The 23,279-nt window shown below is 36.0% G+C and overlaps 1 protein-coding gene across 1 annotated transcript in view; it reads left to right on the forward strand.

The window, feature by feature from the left end:
• Positions 1-2,785: 2,785 nt before the first annotated feature.
• Positions 2,786-23,279, forward strand: part of LOC139692526 (ATP-binding cassette sub-family C member 12-like) — a 67,650-nt gene continuing 47,156 nt past the window's right edge. Inside the window, exons 1-11 of the mRNA XM_071590747.1 lie at positions 2,786-2,898; positions 12,320-12,427; positions 13,874-14,000; positions 15,706-15,885; positions 15,964-16,111; positions 16,800-16,955; positions 17,898-18,036; positions 19,033-19,136; positions 20,162-20,418; positions 21,972-22,104; positions 22,678-22,838. Of these exons, the coding sequence (XP_071446848.1) occupies positions 2,786-2,898; positions 12,320-12,427; positions 13,874-14,000; positions 15,706-15,885; positions 15,964-16,111; positions 16,800-16,955; positions 17,898-18,036; positions 19,033-19,136; positions 20,162-20,418; positions 21,972-22,104; positions 22,678-22,838 (1,626 nt within the window). The remainder of the gene's footprint in view (positions 2,899-12,319; positions 12,428-13,873; positions 14,001-15,705; positions 15,886-15,963; positions 16,112-16,799; positions 16,956-17,897; positions 18,037-19,032; positions 19,137-20,161; positions 20,419-21,971; positions 22,105-22,677; positions 22,839-23,279) is intronic.

Raw genomic sequence — 23,279 nt, forward strand, 5'->3', positions numbered from 1 at the left:
TAGATATTGCTACAATGCCTCAAAATTCTTCTAAGTACATCCCTTGAATATCCACACACTTTAGCCAGCGACTTTTCCACACCTCGAAGGCTTCCTGGTAGGCGTATTCCGGAAGCTCCTTAAGGGTACGCGCGCAAGCTTCTTGGAGGGCACTAAAGGTCCCATGGTGGTGTCATTTGAGGGAGGATTTCACTTTTGGAAGTAGAAAATAATCTGCTGATACCAAGTCGGGACTGTAAGGGGGTTGGGGAATCGCCGCGTGTCATTGCAGAGGGTCTTCGCCAGCAGACACTCGACTCTGCCTGTGGTCGTCCTTCAAGAACTGAACGAGTTAAACGCAGGTCTTACGCATCGCCAAATTTTCAGTGATAATGGTGTGCTCTGCCATCTTATCAATGCCAGTTCGATATGCGATCATGCGCATACTTAACCTACGGTCTGAATTCAGTGCTTCTCACATACATTAGCAAAAAACATTGTTACCGATACTTTTTATGCAAACCGTTTACAAACGCATATATAAGCAGAGAGACAATGGAAAAAAATAATACATGAAATCCATTTTTTAAATAAGTGGAACGAAGGCTATCAAAGAGAGTAAATGTCGTTACATTTTCGGTGAAAATATTTTTTTCTCAAACTCATCCATTAAATCTGGATGAAAATGTTGAAAATCGTTGCCAATCTAGAGTAATTCGTTTATAAAATTATCGTTTAAGCAAAAATTTATAAACCAATTATGCATTTCATCGACTGTACATGTATTGCCAAGGAATTGGGCATTTACAATTGGAAATCAGACTGGAAAAACATTCTATCAAACCAGGCATCAATGGTGTAACCTTGAGGGTATTTACCAATATTTTAAATCAATTTTTAATTTATTTATTTCAGAAGAAGGTTATTTCCTAATATTTTATCTTTTCTTAATTGGATGAACATAATACATTGAAGATAATTCTAAAACTCTTTCACTGTGCGACGAAAAATATATTTTTATAGTTATCGGATTTTGGGTGGATAACACGCGTATTACCTATGCAAAATACGAAGAAAAATATTGCTATAATAAGGAACCATGATGGTACGACAGATAAGTGGAAGAGGCGTGAGGGATCTACAGGAGATTTTACTCAAATTCGGTGCACAATTTTAAAACTATTGGCGAAAGTCGAATGAAGAGAAACTCGTAGAATGCTGAGAAAAAATAAAAAGAAAGATTATAAAGGTAAACCCTTATGTAAATTTAATGGCAGAATATTATACGAATGTTTCGATAAAAACCCTAATTTATTTTGATCTTATGTGAAGGAAAAATAAATGAAACGCGCAAACGTACATTTTTTAATGGCAGACAATGGCGAAATTGTTATCGACAGCATAAGCAAGACAAGGTTCCTTAACAATTTTTCCATAACGTTTCAACCAAAAAGTATTAGTTCTCAAAACGTATCTTCTAAAACGCTTTAGAACGCCATGAGCGAAATATTTTAAGGGTAGACAGGGATAGAAAAACATCTCCAAACTATAGGCAATACACAGGTGATACTTTATTCCAAAATTTCAAGGCTGCCTACGAAAACGTCCGTCTCAACACACAATCTAAGACACTATGAGGTTGATGGCCATGCAACAAACTAGATTCTTGATATGCTTCAGGCATCCTTAGCTCCTAGGTTAGCGGTAAACTTCTATTATTGGAAACGATTCAGTTATGTACAGGGAAAAAATAACCCATGCAGATAACGGTCAACAATTTAACCATTTAGGCCAAATATCGAAGTTTTAAGAGAAATTGTGGTTCGAAATGAGCTAAAATAATGTGCAGTATAGAAATATTGAGCAAAAATAAAAATGACTAAGATTGACGATGAGCAAATGGGATAGAATTCAGTAACTCATATTTTTTGTCATTCCTTTGTACAGGAAAGTCATCAAAATCGCATTTTTTGGTTTTGTACACCTTTGATTATTATTTTTTTTAACAAAATTTCGGGATTTCGCCTCAAATTCGCGTTTCCTTATTGTATTATGGAGGCGATTCTTATTCACAGGATTATCAAAGCGACTAAATTAGAACTAGCTGTAGTTCTTTGTTCAAAAAAGCAGTATGATACGCGGGCTTGTAAGTACTGCAATTTGATCTCGTAGTATCCAATTGCGACCTTTTCGCACTCTATTAACAGGAAAGGTACATAATTTAATCTACGTCAACCACTACGAGTATTTAACTCGGGAGATCCCAGGTCCATAGTGGCAGTAGGACTTGAGGAAGCATGTCTCCAAGGCCAGGCTTACATTCATGATTTCAATGATTACCCTTGATAGGTTTATAAGCGCAATGTATGTGCATTTTTTGTGGGGTGCTTAAATAAGTTCGAGTGACAACGCCAAAGTCACCAATTATTCTGGTGACCTAGCACCCCCTGCCGCACCCCTTCGTCGCAAGGCAAGATGATGTAGATGACGATTTTTCCCCATAGTCGCTCTCACCCCACCACCGGCCATGGCGCCGCCCCGCGCCCCTCCTTGCCCCACACTTGCCCTCCCTCGGGCGGACCAAGCACCCCCACGGCTGCATTACAAACCTAAGTAGGGGCTCGCTCGTTGTAAGCCTCCAGTCAAGGTCTTGACGGCGAGGAGCGAAGTTGGGTGAGTGGTTCTCGGGGACTCTAAGCGCTCCCTTCTTATCGCTAGGGGGACGCCTGCCCTAGTGTCGTCTTGTCTGTCCTCCTCAACGCCCAGGACGAGTGGAGGAGGGCCATAGATAGCTTTGAGGAAGGCCATGGCCAAGGACGGAGAGGAAGAGGTGGCCGACGGTGGGAGTGTGATGGGGCGATACGAGCTCGCGCCCGGCATCCACATCGCTGCCTCCAGCAAGGCGGAACTCAACCAAAGGTGCGTAACCCGCGACGCCCCTAAAACTCAATTTAATGCAGCTGTGTGTGTTTGCTCTTCCCCTGTCGAGGCCGTTGAGCAAGGAGTTTAGTGTACGTAGTGCATGTGATGAGACATGTGAGAGAGGATTTGTCCGTTTTCTCTCTAATCCCATTTCTATTTCGCAAATATGATTTTGAATTACTTAACTTGCCTTTTAGGGTGATAACTATCATATGTATTAATTGCATAGTATTATTTGAAGCGCGTGTTTAAGTCTTTAAATGTTTGGTAAATTATGATGAACTAGCAATTTTTCGTCAATATTTGTTATGGGATATTTTTCTCACAATGGAAACCTATCTACGGTAGGCGAAGTCATACCAATAAAATTAGAGAGGTTAAAGGTAGAACAGATAGATGTAAGCTGTCATTTTTTTCACGAACGATGAGGGATCAGAATAATATTGTCCGACGCGGACCGAGATGGGTAAAAATATTCTGGTCCAAATTAGTGTGGTGTGTATTCACCCCCTGCCACACACCATAGCGGTGGCTTGCAGGGTACTCAAAAATTAAAAAAATACATTTTAAATAAAAAATTAAACCTTTTAGCTCAGAAATAATTTTGCTCGCTCATAAATGCAAGTTTTCGCCCCATGAGGTCAGAAATAAGAAGCCTCAAAGAAAAAATTACTTGTTTAAAGAAGGGGACTATAATGGCCTAAAATACGCACTACAAAGTCAATTTGCAAATTTTAAGAAAAAGAGTAATAATTGAAATACAGAGGTTACTTGGAATCACTTCCTTGCGATCACGTGCTCAATAGTCATCCATTGTAAATTATGAAAAGATAACACAGGATCTAGATGGTACCACGCGGATGTTAGAAAACCATTGCGACGTCAAAGATTATGTCACGAAAAGGTAAAAAATATTCGAGATAATATCTCTAGCGACGAAAAGAATGATATCTCTTATGATTATAAGATATCCAGTGGAAATGCCGAGGATGAATTTCGGAAAGCGTCAAACCAATTCAAAAAGAAACGATCAGCGGAAAAATTGAAAGGAAATCTGAAAGCATTTCGGCCGTACGAGGGTGGTCCCATAAATACTCGGCCTGACCTACAGATGGTGGTAGTTGTTTGAAAAATATCACTGTATTAGAAAGTATATATATTTTTTTATACTTGCAAACCCTTTTTACCAAGGACTTTTTTCATCGCGTGCTTTTTCTTGGAACTTTCCCTTTATGCATATTCATCGAACCAAAGAGGCCGTGTGGCATATGCAATGGTAGAGAGATGGGTAGATCTCAAGTCATTGGAGTCATTTGTGATTATTATCATTATATACCGTTTTTCTCTGGATGTACCATGTGTGATATCGCTCTCTTCGGCAGTAAATTTATCTACATTTCTCGTTCTGGCATTTCTCACCTTTATAATGGGAGACTTAGGTAGAGAAGCATTCTCTTTGCCTCTTTTTCAGTGTTTAACAAATATTATTTCCATTGATCAAAACTTTTAAGTCGTTCACGTAACCTTCGTGCTTGCACCCGCCCCCATCACAGGGTACAAAATGATAATATGACGATCGCTCGTTATAAATGAATCTTCGCGAAATAGAAAATTTTTCTCACGATTCAATTTAATTATCAACTTAGACCCGTCTGCGAAAGGTTCCAAATTATCGTCCAACAACCAATTTCTTCAGACCACAAAATGCTTTGTTATTTCTGCGTTGTATTCCATCATTGGACCTGAGAGCATTCCTTTTTCCCCTTCGTAAATATACATGGGTGGGCCCAGGAGTACCCAGCTTGACCTAGAGATGGTGGTAGTAGTTTAAAAAAATATCACTTTATTAGAAAGTACGTAATCTATAAAGCATATGTTTTAAGTTTGAAGATGCCACGTTGTTTAGTATTTGTTTTGCAGCCATCATTAGTGAACATTTTCAGTGATTTTTTAAATGGAGAAATATGTCATCAATGTGTGATACAATACCTTCATTTGATAGGACATAGCCCAACCAACATAAAAGTTGAACTAGATTCTACTCACGGTGAGTCTGCTCCTTCGCTTACAACGGTAAAAAAATTGGGTAGCAGAGTTTGAACGAGGCCGTACGAGCTGCCAATACGAGCATCGCATTGATACCAAATAAGATGACGACTCCAGCAACGGTGAATAAAACCCACAAAGTGATACTGGATGATCGTCGACTGAAAGTTCACGAGCTAGCAGACTAGCTATCTCGGAAGTGTTTTGGACCAACACTGACCGTGCAAAGTTGTGGGGACGTAAGGAGAATAATTGCGCTAGGCAAAGAGGCTTTCACAAGGAGGAGGGAGTTGATGACAGGGACGTTGAGTAAGGATATTAAGAAAAGACTCGAAAAAACTTTGATATGGAGCGTAGCTATGTACGGCGTGGAAAATTGGTCTTTGAAGCAGAAGGACAGACGTAGATTGGAGGATTTTGAAATATGAGTGTGGAGAAGAATGAAAAAGGTGAAATGGACCGAAAGGAAAACAAATGAAGAAGTACTTGGTATGGTGGGCGAGGACAGGGGTTTGTAGGGAGAAATCCTATGGAGGCAGGAAAAGTGGATGAAGGGGGTATTGACCGGCAGTGGGATGTTGAAGACTGTAATTTAGGGGAGAATGTTAGGCAAACGAGGAAAGGGCAGAAACAGGATAGGGATGTGGGACGGGATGAAGGGAGGAAGTAAATACTCAAAGTACCTGAAGTAGATTATGTTGCTGGATTTTGTGTTTTGTTAGGAGTCACAAAATATTTATTTGGTAGTTGTGTCCATCAAAAACCTACCTTGAACGGTAGGTCACCAAATAATAATTATAATAATATATGTATATATATATATATATATATATATATATATATATATATATATATATATATATATATATATATATATATATATATATATATATACACACACACACACGAGGGTCATCCGGAAAGTAGTACCCGTTCGTGAAATAAAGACACAAAAGTAAATATTAACAAACATAAAAAATTTTATTTGAAAGAGGATACTTTAAACTACTTCTCAACATAATCTCCAAGCAAATTAAGGCATTTGTCATAACGTGTGACAAGTTTCTGTATTCCTGCTGCATAGTCCTTCGCCGCCAGCTCATTGAGATACGCGAGGGACCCATCTTGCACAAATTTTTGCATAATGCAGATGGTGTTTAACAATTTCATGAACAATTGTTCGAGAAACATTGGGAAAATGCTCACAGATGTCATCAATTGTGACGCGCCGATCGTTCCTCACGAATTCGTCAACTGAGCTCACCAGTTGGTCTGTAATGACAGACGGTCTCTCCGAACGCTCATCGTCGTGTGTGTTCCCCCTCCCCATGTTGAAGTTGCGACACCACCGCCGAACAGACGACTCGTCCATTACATTGTCTCCATACACCTCCTTTAATTGGCGATGAATATCACATGGGCGAACGTTTCTTGCATTGAGGAATTTAATCACTGCCCTCACTTCACAACTGGCGGCGTTCTCAATTTTTTTTAAACATTGTAAACAATCACAGAAACAACACAGGCAATGCTAGCGTCACGCAACTTGGCTCAGAGAAGGCAGACAAGCCACTGAAGCTATCTGACCTCGTCCAGCGGCTACTCGCGTCGTCAGCACTTCATGCGGCACGAACGGGTACTACTTTCCGGATGACCCTCGTATCATACGTTTTGAAATACTATATAGTAAATTCAAAAATAATTCTTAACTATTTTTCTACGAAGTCCGCATTCCAATGGAGGCTATAAGGACACAAAAACTTTTCAATTCCGTCTCAGGAGAAATCTGACGCCTCACATTTTCACCAATTATTTAGCCAGTATGCAGTTCTGCGTCGCTATCACAGCGCTCTGTTGCAAGCCACGTCTGCATCGCAGGAAAGAGGTAAATCGGCGATTTTCACGAATTCTTTCGTTAATTTTCACCGTCAGTTCATCTGTTACATGGCTAGGCAAACCACTGCGGTCCTCGTGAACATTGGTGCGTCCATTTTGAAACTGAATGTCCCGCTGCCTCACTCAGCCTTCACTCATTATTACGTCTTCATACACTTCAAATATTTGTCAATGGATTTCAATTGGCTGATGGTTTTTTGACCGTGAAAACCTAATCACAAATCACGCTACATAACTCGCAGGATTTTCCATTGTAATGCACAATTTAATAGTTCGCAGTGAGCAAAGGAGAAGAACCACAGCCGGCACACTACTACATCAGGAAGCGTACTGAATGTAGGGACGTTTAGATACCAAGATGGTGGCTCTAGTTCAACCCACCGCTAACCTAGGCCGAAACTTAAGCTAAATTCTGGTCGCCTGTAATGCTTTAATTTCGTCCCTCATCCACATCTGCACAATCCCCAGAAAGCCGTCCCGGGAGCTATTCGGAGGACACCGGCCATTTAGGCACATTTGAACGTTTGTGGATACCTATTAATTATCTCGGTTCGCCTCCAATAAATTGTTGGATCAAGTGTACATGTAATTCATCGTGCAAGTAAATATTGATACGTAGGGCACATAATGAAGCACACAAAAGAACCACGTAATACCACGGCTCTCATTTCGCGCCTGAATTAGGACGGGAAAATTCCACCCCCATTATTTAATAGTGTCATCATTATAAATATTAACCTGTTTTGGTTTCGGAGGGAGGAGAATGACATGAGTGCCACTCAAAGCGTTTGAAAATATTTACTTCCGAAAGGGATGCGACCCGTCCTCCGAATTATTCCCATTTACCTAGTCATTTGGTAGTAGTGTGTTAGCTGGTTATTTAGAATATCTGCAGTTTGGGTTTAATCAATGTGAAGAGTCAAATCATCGTATCACCAGTAGAGGATTTCGAGGGTTAGACTTAATTTATTCAAACTAGCAAAAGCGTTCATTACAATTATAATGTTCCAATGCAGACTGTACCATTACAACAACGGTGACTTTCATATATGGAAGATAGCAAGTGATCCTCCTAATGATAATGGCTGGATCGGGAATGTCTTTGTACCCTTTCCTTTCCCGAAATCCCGCGTGGCCCTGGGGGCGGGGTAATAATTATCTTCCACATTTGACGGGCCCTGTCGCTCCCAGAGTCTCCCTCTCCATTAGATATGTGCTAATTTACTGACTTGCTATCTACTGCGTGTTTACAGCTTTAAACATTATTCTTATTTAGATTGAATTCGGAACCTATTAAAATAAGGGGGAAATAAGTGTATAGATACAAGCTCTCACACAGTACAACCCTTGTATATCTCTTTTCAAAATATAACCTGATGTCCAACATTACAGCATACCCCTCTTAAATCCCAATACTTCCTTCCTACCTTCATCCTGTCCAACACCCGTTAAATATTTCTACCCTTTTCTTGTTTGCCCAACATTCTCCCCTCTATCACTGTCTTCAAAATCCCACTGCTGATCATAATAATTTTCATCCATTTTTCCTACCTCCTTATGATTTCCTTGAACAATTCTCTCTCCTCACCCACCATACAAAGCACTTCCCCATTTGTTTTCCTTTTGGTCCATTTCACCTTTTCTATTCCCACGTTTCAAAAGCCTCCAATCTACACCTATCATCCTGTTTCAGTAGCCATGTTTCCAGACCATACAAAACTCCCCACCATGTCAAAAATTTGAAGAGCTTCTTCTTAACATCTTTACTCAACCCTTTCAGTAATTCCCTCCTTCTTGAGAAGGTTTCTGTGCCTAACACAATTATTGCAATCTTAAGTCCCTACTACTTTGACCATTTTGGTCCAGAACTCTTCCAGGAATCTAAAAAACTTCTTCCTAATCTAGTGTAAGAACTCTTATTTCGATATGTAAAATCAGGTTTCTCTTTCTTAAAGATTGCCTAACTTTCATTTTGCTTCCTTTTATTTTCATGTCATACTTATTGCATTGACTTCTCAATTCACCCAGCAACATTTTCAATCCCAAGGCAGACTGACAAACTAAGGCTTCATCATCTGCAAATCTGACTATGAATTTTCCCCTGACAGTTGACAATACAGGTGATAATGGACATCTCTGTCCTATTCCCCTTCTTGGCACTGCCCTTCTCAACTTTCCATCCACCAGTGGCATGAGAGGCCTGGGATTAAATAAATTTTCAGCCTCATTAGTAAATAGACCTCCTTACAGTTAATTCAAGAGATAAAATCTGTCATTTTTACAATTGCTCTGTGAGTATTTCTAGAACTATTTGCCTAATAGTTTTGATACACTACACTAATTTTCATGATCACATTTCATTAGCCTTCTACACCACACAAGGCCTACCTCCACAATCAATCAAACTTCACGTGGATCCGATATGCTTGCAGCATATTCTAAATGAGGCCAAAATAGTGAAAGATAGCATTGATCTTTAACATTGTCGTCAAATTTCCTATAAATTCTTCAAATAAATTCTAATTTTTTTTCAGCTTTTCCACAAATTAAGATAAGTCATGAGTGAGTGTAATGAACACTTTTGGAAACCACACTGTTTTTTCATCAATAACTCTTAATTATTGAGGTATCTCATCATCAAACTAATAATTAAATGTTCCATGAACATGCATGGTATGGATGTGAGGGATACAGGGCTATAATTACTCTGTTCTTCCTTGTTCTTCTATACTCATGAAAAACCCAAATGTCTCATTCCATTTCTTCTGTTGATTTATCATAAGGTTTTTGATAAGTTCATCTGTAATGTTGCCATTCACTATCTTTCCTCTGTTAGATGTTCATGTTACAGATTTTAGCTGTAATAACTAATTAATTCTTCTTTCTCCAATTCTCCAAGAAAAAACTATGCCTAAAAATAATTTCAGTTCATTATGCTATGACCAGGTACTTTAGGTGTAACACAGCCAATTTTAAAATCAACTGCAACATCTTGCAAGCACCTTTCTCATTAATATCTTTAACATGCAATCATTGTATTTGATGCCCATTCCCTGACAACTAAACATATTATGCAGTTTTTAGTCCTAAAGACATAAATTTAAACTACTTCATTATGAGATTTTGGTAGAGAGCATTCAATTATGTGTAATGCAACCCTGAGCAGCAATCAACCAAGTGATCATTTGCGTGTTGGTATTCCATGAACATGATCATATAGCATTCCTTCAATGACCAATGTAGCAGCTTAAGGCAATCAAACCATCAATCTTGGTACTAATATGACCAATCAGGGTGCTACATCATTATTAATTCTGTAGGAAGCATACCTTACAATGTATCCATATATGTATTTTCATCATTTTATATGTCCATTAAGGGAAGGTTACACCACAGATTTATTCTTTCATCCACTTTGTTTCACTAGTTTCTGTGAATTGGCTGAATCTTTTTACGAATTCCTCTACCAAAAATGACCCCATTAAATACATTTAATATTTATGCAAATGGTGAAGGTTTAAGGTGTTAAAATAAAAGTTGCATACTTGTGCAATTTTTAGTGGCAAAATATCAATCAGAATGATAATTATCCCTGACAAAGTTATTAAAATTTCACGTAGTATTCGGTAAAAAGATCATAATAATTGCCTTTTTTAATATTGTAACCACTCTTCCTCGCATTTTTTTTGGAGGAGAACTAGGCATTAGAGTGGTGACAGTGTCTGAATTTGTTCATGAAGAAGGAAGCCATATACTTAAATGTGGAGGGAATAAATCATGTATAAAGGTATTTGGCAATTCTTTTTCGGTACTGTCTAGAAGATTTTATGAGGATAGTTAAAATATTTTATATTCATATACACCTCACTTATATTTCTATGAGTATTGTCACTAATCTCATAAAAACTAGCAGATGATTTCAGGAAGTTAGTTAGAAATGAATCCACAAACATCCTGAATATTGGTATTTCTATAACAGTAAATGATTGAGCAGTTTTTGATAGTCAATTATCATAAACAATCACTCAATAAGAAGGCTTCACTAAGCACTATAGTTTCCCAAGGATCGAGCTTGGTATAATAAGTCCTTAGAAAAATGTAGAACAAACAATTTTTTTGGAATTTTTTTTCAACATAATCTCCTTTCAACTCGACACATTTGTTTAAGCATTTTTCCAATTTTTTTAAGTGGTGTAAAAAGTAGGATTCTGGAAGCTCCTCAAAATAGGCATTTGTTTGATTGATTACTTCCTCATTAGAAACAAACCTTCATCTGCCAAGCCATTTCTTCAAGTCTGGAAATAAGAAATAGTCACTGGGGGCCAAATCTGGTGAATATGGTGGGTGTTGTAATAATTGGAAATTTAATTCCATAATTTTGGCAATCGCAACTTCGCAGGTGTGCACCCGTGCATTGTCTTGATGAAAGAGAATCTTTTTATTTTTCAGATGAGGGTGCTTTTCCTTGATTTCTTTGCCCAGCCATTTCAATGTTGATGCATAATACTCTCCTGTTATTTTTGTTCCCTTTTTCAAGTAATCAATGCAGATAATTCCTCAAGCATCCCAAAAGACTGTGGCCATAACCTTATTGGCTGACTTAACCTTCTTCGCCTTCTTTGGAGCCCGTTTGCCTTCATAAATCCACTGTTTTGACTGTTGTTTTATCTCTGGAGTGTAGTGGTGTGTCCATGTTTCATCAACAGTTATATATCAACGCAGAAACTGATCAGGATTGCTATGGAAATGCATCAAAACAACCTCAGAGTCGACCACATGATTGCATTTATTTCCTGCTGTGAGCAAACGCAGCGCCCATCTTGCCAAAATTTTTTCACACCCAATGTTACGTGCATAATTGAAGCTATTGTACTTTGCAATGCCTATGGCTTCCACTATTTTGCCCACTTTCAGTCGTCGATTACCTAAAATCATATCTTGGATTCTATCAATCATTTCGGGGGTAGACACTTCCACAGGGTATCTGGATCTGCGTTCATCTTTTGCGGATGTACAACCACGTTTAAACTCATTCACCCAACCATTTCAAATACAAGTGTTTAATCACTACTCCAAACTCATTTTTATCCATTTTTATAGACAAATTAAAGTTGTTTATTTCAATCAATAAAAACAATGAAATTGTATAACGGATACAGCTGAAACTTTAACAGCTGACTAGTTAGGAGTGTTATTTAATGGAAAAAAATTATTTTTGATACTACGAGCGCAATCTCTTGGATTTTCTAAGGACTTATTGTACCACCATCGTATTTCCCATGAAAGATGCCATTGATTAGATAATAGCTTGTTACTTTAAGTTATTAAATTTGATGTTTATGACTCAACATTTTTGTGAATCTTCAATCATATGGTTGGGGTGAATTTTGAGCTCAATATCAGAGGGAACCTTTCAGGGTGCATGCTCACTTAGAACTCAAGGAATAAACTTATAAATTCAGCATGTGTGTTGCAGGTCAAATGAGAAAGTTTGCTTTGATGAATATATGAAGAAGCACAGCTGGAGCAAGAAGGTTGGAAATGCTCTTAGAAACCTCATTCCTACACGGAACTCAAAGTGGAAGTAAGTACATTTAGTAGTACAGTTTTCCTCAAAATTATTATTAACTCAAATTCACTTTATTAAATACGTGATGTGGGTAAAATGGAATTTTGTCCATTTGCCTTATATGTGCAAATACCATATATACATTTGGTGGATGATAGCTCATATTTACCAATATTGTTTTGTATTTGGATTCAGAAATTTTAAAGGCTTGGATGATGTACATGACACATTAGTCTTGTCTTTCCCTCAGAGTGCACATGTTTATGTGTCTTATAAACATATTTTATGTGATGAACAATAAAGTGAACTAATCTCATGATAGGGTTTCACAGTCTAGTATTTTGTGCGATCAGGGTGTGACATAATTTTTAATTCTGTAGAAAGCTTGCATTGTGCCTGCATCCATATATGTATTTTTTATCATTCAATACCTCCATTATGGGAATGTTACACCACAGATTTATTTTTCACCTGCTTTTAAGTGTGGTGGGGGGATAAGAAAAGGGCTTATACCTCAAAGTTTTCCATGAAAATGTATGTCATGATGGGAGCAAAAAGAACCCCAGGGCACTTTGTCTGGTTGTTTGAATAATTTCCCAACACACTGTAAGTAGGTGAAGTCAGCACATGGAAAAATAATATCACCATGAGGTACCCTGAAGTCATAGCTCCACACTGACCAATCATGAGGTACCTAAAATGATGCATTATTAATATAATGCAGCCAATACCAAGGTACACCCATCAGCCTTTAAGATGATGTCAAGGTAAAATATTGAAGCATTTGAGACCTGAAGGAAGACCATCACTCAGTGACACATCCAAGAGAAATATAAATCCATGAGGACTTTGCTTATATGAATAATGAAGAGAAATTTTAACTGCATGCATAGCAGCGAGATATCAAGTGGTGAATACTCAATTGAAATTGACTAATTATTTGTTATCAAGAAAAAATTGAAACAAATAGTCTCAAAAAAATTTTTAAGTTTAGTTATGGAGCCTAAATAATTTATCAATAATTATGCACGACACCTTATGGTATTCAGGTTGGTTAAATTAAATAAACTTTAGTCTTCATTTAAACTTGCATTGATTTTTCAATTATTTTTTAAAGGTTTCATATTAAAACCCATGAAATCTAATAGTTCGATGCATACTTGGATTCTGCGTATTAAAAGTTCTTTTTGTCAGTACTTGCTATACTTTCTACAACTACAATTCATTGAAAAAAGCTAGTTCATTTTCATATTGGACAATACATATATTTTTTAATGCATATTTTTTCTTATGTTAATTTTTCCCTAGAGAACTCGCAAAAACATTGAGCACAGTATTATTAAGTATATTAGCACATTAGGTTCCCGGTTTAGATCATTCTTACTATTACGTTATCAATATCTGATTTCCCATTATTTCTGACTTTCATGCTTTCTTCTTACTCTCAATGAAATATTTTAGGGAGTCTAGTTACCTGCCTAGCAGTAATGCTGGCTTTTTGTCCTTCATCTCATCATCATGGCTCTCTCCTCTGATGTGGAAAGCGTATCGGAGAGAGATAACTACTGAAGATACTTGGGATCTGAGTGTAAGTCAGACAGTTAAAATGGAATGGAAAGTAGAATCCAAGTGCACGTGAATTCTTTAACTTGTATGCATGCTTTCAGAACAGGAAATTCCCTATTCAACCTCTGAATTTTCAGTTTGAGGTCATTAATTTCCTTATTGAGGAATGCAGCATCTATGTTTTTTTTCATGGATTGTTTGAAATGAAATATCAGAGTGAGTTAACAGAGCAGTGAATATCAGGAGAAAAACTTAAAATAAATTTCCTAAAAATATCAAATTTGTGATCCCATGTAGTATTTTTATTTTCAGAAAACAGCTTTCCATTTTATCCATGATGCTAATTTTACACTCACTTATATTTCCAACAATTAGTCATTTAAGTTCCACATGTTGGAGCAAGAGATGGAAACTCTTTCATCACTTTGGTGTCTAAAGCCGGAGTTCATTCAGTTGACATATCAAAAAAGCTCCTGAAGCTATTGAGAAATATAAACAACCCTTAAGAGAGGTAGTGAAATTCCAAAATAGTCAGCTTTCTTCTCTGACTATAGAAATGTATGAACAGTGATTGCTAAGTGTTTGTTTGGTTTTGCCCATCCCCCTTATGTTCCCTCAAGATCATAGTGGCTCCATGGTATTCTGGGGCTGCTAATTTAACCTTGGAGGAAAGTCAGCTTATGAACCAGGAGGGCAGAGCTTTCTGGTCTGAGTTGATTAAATAGTAAATATTAAATCTTAATAAAATTAAATATTTTTCATGTACAATAAGATTAGGCTATGCTGAATACCATTTTCAAACCCTGTAAAAGTTCTTCAATTTATCGAAGCCACTCTGATTCCAAACTGCCAAACATAAAAGAAAAGATGCGGCAAGTAAGATAAGTTACTAAATTTTAACCAACCACAGAGCTTGGTATACTCATAAACTAAAAAGTCAAATGTAGGTCATTAGGTATACCACAGTGATTCAAGATATGTCAGAGATCCATTTTCAATTCACCTTTCATTTATCATCATAGGACGTTGTTCTAAATGGTGTTACATGAAATTTAAAACAACAAAATTGAAAATTTGTTCAGTACTTGCAATTTCTGCAGCCAATACTAAAAAGTTTTGGAGTGTTCCCTGACCTGGCATAGAAAGACAGGCAAATTACATAGCCTAACCTTCATGCATGGGTCCTTTTTAGGTGGTGCTGATGCCTTGACAGCAGGAACACATCTTGCAGCAATAATGAAAAATACAGCCACTTCATGAGAGATAATTCATAACTATGGCATTGTTAGGTTTATTGATGAATTTATGCTTATGACAAAGGACGGTAGTATAATTAAATCCTTTTTAATTGAAGAGATGAACCATATCCATAAAATGCCACCTGATGGTGCTATAGCAACAAAAAGTGCTAAATTACTGCCCTCTATCTTGTGCAGAAAGAGAATATATTAGTCATGCTTGGAGAATACAGAGAATATCATGATTGGATTCTGCTGGCCGCCCTTAATATAGGGGGTATGAAATATTTTTGTGATAAGGCCATAAACCAAGAATTTAATATATATTATACAGGAAGATGGTATTTTGGTTTTATTTAAGGGCTGTCACAAATATTTGACATATTTTTGAGAGATTTCTAGAATAAATTATTTGCATTTGATTTCACATGTTGTGATATCGTACTCATTAAAATGCATTAATGCATCTATTTTTTATGTTTTCCTAAGAATGAGGACAGAGCCAAGTATAATGCTGCTTTCTTATTGCACATTTGGGAGAATGAATTGAAGTTGAGGGGATCTGCTAATGCATCACTTGTAAGAGCAGTATGGCGCTTCTCACGGACAAGGGTGATCCTTGCCATTGTGCTGATGATCTGCACCAATTTCTTTCAATTTATTGGCCCTGTAAGTTACCCAGATTGAGTATGATTGTGAAGCGTTGAAGATTGGATGAAGCATCTTATATTTAATTTTCATTTACAGGCATGGGTGCAAAATGAACTCTTGCTTTTCATAGAGAATGAAAGTGAACCTCAGTCTAAGGGATTGATGCTTGTTGGAGCACTCTTCGTCAGCCAATTATTGCGTACTCTATGCTATAATGCAGTGTGGATAGTAGGGTATCATACAGGTAACTATAAATGTTTATTCATCTGCTGTATTATCTATTTAGATTTATTCCTTCCATCTTGTTTGCACTTCTCTTCTCATCTTATTATTAGCTTTATATCCAATATATTTTGCAATCTCCACAAATTTTGATTTAAACACTGCTCTACTCAAGTACAAGTGAAATGTTTATCAGTCATCCAATCCGATGTTTTCTACTCAAAACAATTACCTTCCTGAATCTCCAGACATTTACCATGTATATCTATGCCTTTGTGGTGTCTAAACTAAGTGTTTGTGATCCCTGTCTCCTGCAGAATTCATTTGCTTTCTCTCTTTCATCATTCCATGCGCTGTGGTTATCTTCCCATATGTATCATAGGCAAATTCATAATACATAATTCAATTGACAGTTATGTGTACTGTCATGGTGAATTTTCAAAAATAAATGAGTTATTGATTTATGGTTTTGGTATTTTCACAAAAACATTGGTTTGGTGAAATGTTTCATGGTCATAAATCAGAGACCCACTAAAAGGCATAGGTGGGGATTGATATCCTGAATGGCTAAAATGGGCCAAGCTTTATCCCTACAATTATCTTACACTGGCATTAACTGTTACAGCCATCTTAGATTTGCACTGATCCTGCCCTCCTTTGTTGTTTTAATTAATTCTAATATTTATAATCTAAAAAGGTTTTTTTTTCAGCTATTCGTGTGATGGGATCTCTGCAATTCATAATATATCAAAAGCTTCTGAAATTGAAGTCACCAAATGATCACCTTCTAGGAAAAGTGGTGAACATGTGCACAAATGACCAGGAGAGATTGTGTAAAGCAATTGCTACTGGAGTAATGATTATTGGTGGGTAAATATTGCTATTTCCTGTTTCCAACTGTGGATTTGAAAGACAATCAAGAAAACACTGAAATGTAATATTTATTATAATCAAATATATATAAATAGCATTTAAAACATTGATGATCATTAAGAATATGAGCATATTATATTTATATAAGAGAATATTTTTTCCTCATTGGCATTTCAGATAACAAGCTATGTTAAACACTATTCCTGAATTTCAGGGAACTCAACCTTTCTCTTGATTTTATCTCGAGTTTAATGAATGGTGGATATTTTTGTTGCATACCTGTTGGAACTTCTTATTCCCATAATTGAATTTCTGCTCTCAATACAATGGCAACTTGTGCTTAGCATGAATTTAGCTCATTATGTTCAAAAATCATAAGCATTGCTTAATTTTTGGTGGCCAATGGCATTCTTTACAACTTTTATTTTGAATGACTATAAATGTTGAACCTCTCAGGAGAGTTCAACATGTTTTCAGCTTTTAAAACCTATCCTAGGGATTGGTTTGAAATGTATCCAGGAGGCAGGAGAGTACTGTGGGTTTGAAAGGTTCTATTACATCCTTGCAAGATCAAAGTGTTTAAAAAATAAAACTCTGGAACACATTGACCATGTACTTTACGATGATAATCTGCGATAGGTAATGAATGACAAAGACAGTGAGAAACCTAATCATTTATTTGGTAGTTTTAATAATTGATTGGGTAAAAAGTGGTTTTTGCTGGCAAATTAGAGAACTAGTTTGAGTTCACAATTCAAAATACTGCAGAATACAAATGTAAGAATCGTGTATGGATGGAAGGTTATGGATATGCTTTAGATGAAGCAGGTGTAGTGGGAAAAATATAATTATGGAAGGCAGAAATGTGACTTTTGAGAGTTTGAAGTTTGAAAGGAATGATTTTTGAATGAACTAAATTTGTCTGTTTAGAATAGGTGTCTCCAGTGGAATGAGAGATGATAGTACCCAGTTGAATGGAGAGTTGAAAGATTCTGTGAGTGGTGGGAAAGAGGCTTGTATGATGATGAATGACGGTAAAGGCAAGGAAGCTTGGGATACAGCTTATTATATTTGGTAGGAAAAAATGAGGAATGCAATAATGTTACATGGATGGCAAAAGAAGAAAAGTGAATATTGAGACTCAAAGAAATGACAACCTGCTTTGGAAATGGTTGAAAAGGAAAAGCAAGGGTATAGGTCCAAGAAATGGTAAATGAATGTTTGATATTGTCTGGGATGAATGCAATGTTAAAGACTGTATGGGAGATTGTTTTAAGGATTTGTAAATGGTGCAGAGTACCGATATTAGGCAAATGCATCAGGTGGTGAGAGTTCACTTGGGATAAATTGAGAGAGAATTGAAGTGCAAGGTTGTAAATAACAGGGAGAACTGAGAGCATCAGAATGACCAAGGTGTGGAGCTAGTAAAATTTTGAAGTTATTACAAATATTACTTGATGTGCAAATTTAGACTTCTGCTGGTAGCTATTAAGCAGAGCAATTAGGCTTATCAGTGTACTGGGCAGGGTGTATTTTTATAATTTCAGAAATACATGTATGTACTTTAAGGGTAGCTATACCAAAATAATTGTGAGAACATAATAGTCAAAGAAGCAGTTCCCAGCCATTGGCAAAGGGCCAACCTATTCCTTAACCAATTATGACGATTTTATCCCTATTTCAATGGTCTTGGCTCTAGTCAATCCAGAATAATACTGCCCCATATCAGTTCAGAGAAGTTTTATTACAGCTTTGAAAGATAAATAAATAATGTTTTGATGAGGTAAAAGCTCTATTTCTCTTTGTTCTCTTCTTCCAACATGATGAGAAACTTTATTAGTATTTTTATTTATGCTGCTGCATAGAATCTGATTGCAAAACCCAGGAATTGTTGCATTTGTTTACAAATATGTATCTCATAGAACCCTTAAAAGCCCTTCTAACTTTAATCACCAGAATATCAGAGCATATTGTTGAGGCTTACTCATCAGATAATTGTTTCTAATTTTGATGGATGTTATGTATGCACTTAATCTTATCTTTTTTTCCTTTTTTTATTATGTAATTTAGGAGCACCTGCAATGTTACTGTTCTCAATGACATATTCATTCTTTGTTTTTGGGCCATGGGCATTGCTTGGGAATTTCATTCTCATTGCCTTTACACTTGTCACTGTAAGTATTTACATATGTTTACTCTTTAATAATTAGTGATTGCCATCCTGCATTGAAACCTTTGCAGAATAAATCCAATGTCTCCGTTTTGTTACCCTTTCAGCCAGTTGACCATTTGATCGCTTCAAAAACTGACTCAATGTTTGTTCAGTAGCCTTAATGCTATTATTTTCTAGTTTCAAAATATATTCTAGGGTCCATGCGATAGAATGTAGATTTTGTATTGTTGCATTAATTTTCCCCTAACATGCATAATGCCTAGTTTCTTTTACAATAGTATTTAATTATCTGTATAAGAGCAAATTAACGACATGGAGAATTTTTATTTGCAGATGGGATTTGCGAAGTTGACTAACATAATTCGTTCCAGCAATGTGAAACTGAGTGATGAAAGAGTTACACTTACAAGTAAGGTGTTAAGCAACATAAAGCTCATAAAGATGTATGCATGGGAGAAGAGCTTCTTCAACAAAATTATCGGTAAACTCACTTCTAAGGTAGTAAATTGATATTGATTAGTTTAGTCTCTCAAATTTAATGAGTAAGTTTTTAACTAAAAGTGATATTTTCATAAGCTGTATGCGTTTCTTGAAATTACTCAAAAGTTGATATCTAACATATGTATAATTGGATCATAAATTTTGATGCTAATTTTTTCACGTTTGAGTTTTCTGAGCATGTTAAAAGGCTGTTCTTTTATCAAATTTATATGCATAGTTGATCTTTTGGGTAATATTAAATAGATGGATTTTAATTTTTCAATTGAGTTATTTTAAATTTAAACTTGGAAATGTTCCCAACTTAGAACATGAAATTTTGAAAATACTGCATTTTGATTTATTTATACTATGGCATAGTGTCTTTATCCCATAGTGTCATAAGATTTAGCCAATGTATTAAAGAAAAAGCAGGTCTTTGCTCTCTAGCTGCATTCAGTTCCAATCCTATTCTACTTGGAGACTTTACCTTGCTTTGCATAGTATTTTATGAAAATGTTCATCATGTTACTCTTTCTGTTTTGGCAGATGTTAGGAGAATAGAGCATATGAAGTTGAGGTTGGCCTTCTTCCTACAGTCATTTGGAGCAACCCTAATGCAATCCAGTTCCACTGCAGCCACAGTGGTTACCTTATTGGGTTATACATTGTCTGGAAATAGTCTTCATCCAACAGATGCCTTTGCTCTTTTCTCTGTTTTTAATGTTGTTCGATTTTCAATGGGACGTTTGCCATATGCTATACGCTGCCTTGGGGAAGCTAAAGTTTGTCTACACCGAATAAAGGTTTGTATTTTCAAGTTTTTGAAAATACCTTTTGCTGCCAGATTGTGAAACTGCTAAGTTTCCAGGTATATAAATATTATTGGACAAAGAGGTTTGCTTCTTCTGGATCCAAAATTAATAGATTTTTAAGTATGAACAAATAACTTGACATTTAAAATTGGTGATGCCCCAAATCAGCATGAAAAATCATAAGAATATACAACTATGTTTATTCTTTTTCTAGGTTTACATACAATTCTCCAATTTTGAAAATTGCAAATATATAATGAATTAGAAGGTTCCACATCTTTAACTATAAGGTATGCTGGGCAAAGTTTCATCTGCCAAAAGCATTATAAGTGGTTTTTAATTCCAATATTATAATGAAAGGATTACTAAAAATCTCGAAACCAGAAAATATGAGGATTAAAAGAAAACACCCAGAGAGTTTGTTGAAAATTAATCTTTTCAAATACAGTTAACTGTATCTGCATGTGTAATTATGTAAAACTGGATGCATTAATGCATGAAAAAGTATTTCTTTATTTTTCCACATAAATTTTATTCTGCTCATCATTACCTAAGTATCATAGATTTGATGATTTATATCTTCTGCAAATCTTATGTTGCGTGGTGCTGAATTGAATGCATGTAGAAATACAAAATTACATTTTTTCACAGATTTACTCAATGGTTAAAGGAATCACTTACTAAAAGTATTTGATATCTACTTTAAAGAGTACCACAGACTTGTGTGAAAAACAACCATCTTTTAAAATAGATTTAATTTTTTTGATTAAAACATTTTCATTATTTCTAAATTCCTTGATTCATGTATTATGGTTTGACTAAAATTTCAAATTATCATTCTCACATGCACATTACTAGGATCATTGAGAGAATTAATTATGGTACTCCCCTTTTTATCACATTTGTGACACTTCATGACCAAAAACAGCATATGAAACAAAAATGACATAAGAAACCACACTCCATTTCAACTTAAAATATTGTTAGATACAAAATGAATCACCATGGACTTTGAAAATGAGTTACCTTGGTCACTTTTGTCATGCAACCAAGTATTTTATATACTTATTCTGAAAGATTCATGGGGTCACTAAATAAATGGAAAAATTTATTAATGTGGACTTGATTAAAATGGTTGTTAATAAAAGGAAACCAATGAAAATGGGCAGAAAAATCGGTCAAAGCACAAATTTGATCAACTTTCTAGATGCTTAAATGAAAAACTCTTTGTCCTCAGGTTTACACTGCCATAATCTTTTTGAAAAGTGTTTTATATATAAGCATTTGAAGGGCCAAGACAAAAACTGATTAACAAATATTTGGCAGAAGTACCAAATCTGTTTATATTTTGTGACATTTTAGTTATTTTAATGAACACTGACTTTTGCTGAGGTTGATACATTTACAATTCTTAAGTATAAGAACAACAAATATCTTTTGCCTTTAGCATTTAAAATTTAAGGATGCTTGTATGTAATTTTACATTGAGTTTGGTAAGTTTTACATTGTTACTTAATCCCTCTTTTAATATATTTCTCCAAAAGGAATATTTGGATGGTCCAGAGTTTACTTCATCATATGATAAAGTTTTATCACCGGAGTTGGCTATTGAACTCGTTGAATCGACATTTGCTTGGGAAGGTACTTATGATGCCTTCAAGGGGAGAACAGAAAAAGGTGCGTTTAACTCAAGAAAACCCTGTGGTGGATTACTGTTAAAAGTATCTAAAGGGCAACTTTGGTTGTGCTGTATGACTGAATTTTTTCTTCTTCTAGCATTAATCTTGTAACAGTAGGCTTTCTATTTGGTGGTGACATCAATCATAGGTTGTATAAATTAAATTAAAGTTTTGAATTATCATTTTCAATGGCTCCTTTGCTACAAAAAGGCTCAGAAATCTTCATGCCCTCAGATCGTTTTGATTAAATGAGCAGTCAGTGGTACTTTATGGAGCCTAACAAGTGCTCATGCCCCTTTGAATGAAACTAATTTGAGCAACCCCCTTTATTTTTCAAAATATAATACTCTGAACTATTTACTGCATATTTTATTCATATATTGATAATTACATGTTTTACTGACTATTTTTAACATTTTTATCTTAAAAAAGAGAGCCAATTTATCAATTTTGGAGGATTGAATGGTGTTCAAAATATGTACAAAATCTTCGCCAGTAACCTGTGCTAGAGCAACAATATTATCTATGCATCTTCCAACTTAGTTTTCTCTTTTCATTTTCCCTGAAGGAGGAAAAAAATTCATTGAAGAAATTGCATCTCAGAACAATGCCAACACACTGACGACTGTCCTCCATGACTTGAGCCTGAAGGTGGAGAAAGGTAGTCTCCTGGGTGTTTGTGGAGGAGTTGGCTCAGGGAAGAGCTCTCTTCTTTCATCTCTTGTTGGTGAGGTAAATTAAGTTCATTGTACTTAAATAAAATGAAGGCTATGTGGTTTTCCAGAAAGAGAAAGGCTAGGCTTAACATTAAAATAGGAAGGCAAAAACTAGAGCAATCAGAAAGTTTGATATATCTTGGAAGTTTTTTGGACCAAAATGATCAAACTAGTAGGGATATAAGGAGAAAAATTGCATCTGGCGAAGAAACTTGTACAAGGAGGAAGGAGTTAATGACAGGGACGTTGACTAAGGATATAAAGAAAAGGCTCATTAAAACTTTGATATGGAGCATAGTTTTGTACGGCATGGAAACATGGTCACTGAAGCAGTAGGATAGACATAGATTGGAGGCTTTTGTAATATGGGTGTGGAGAAGGATGGGAGGTAAAGTGGACAGAAAGAAAAACAAATGAAGAAGTGGTAGGTATAGTGGGGGAGGAAAGAGGATTGTCC

The sequence above is a fragment of the Hetaerina americana genome, unplaced genomic scaffold, assembly GCF_022747635.1.
Source record: "Hetaerina americana unplaced genomic scaffold, ioHetAmer1.1.p SCAF_4, whole genome shotgun sequence".
Lineage (NCBI taxonomy): Eukaryota > Metazoa > Arthropoda > Insecta > Odonata > Calopterygidae > Hetaerina > Hetaerina americana.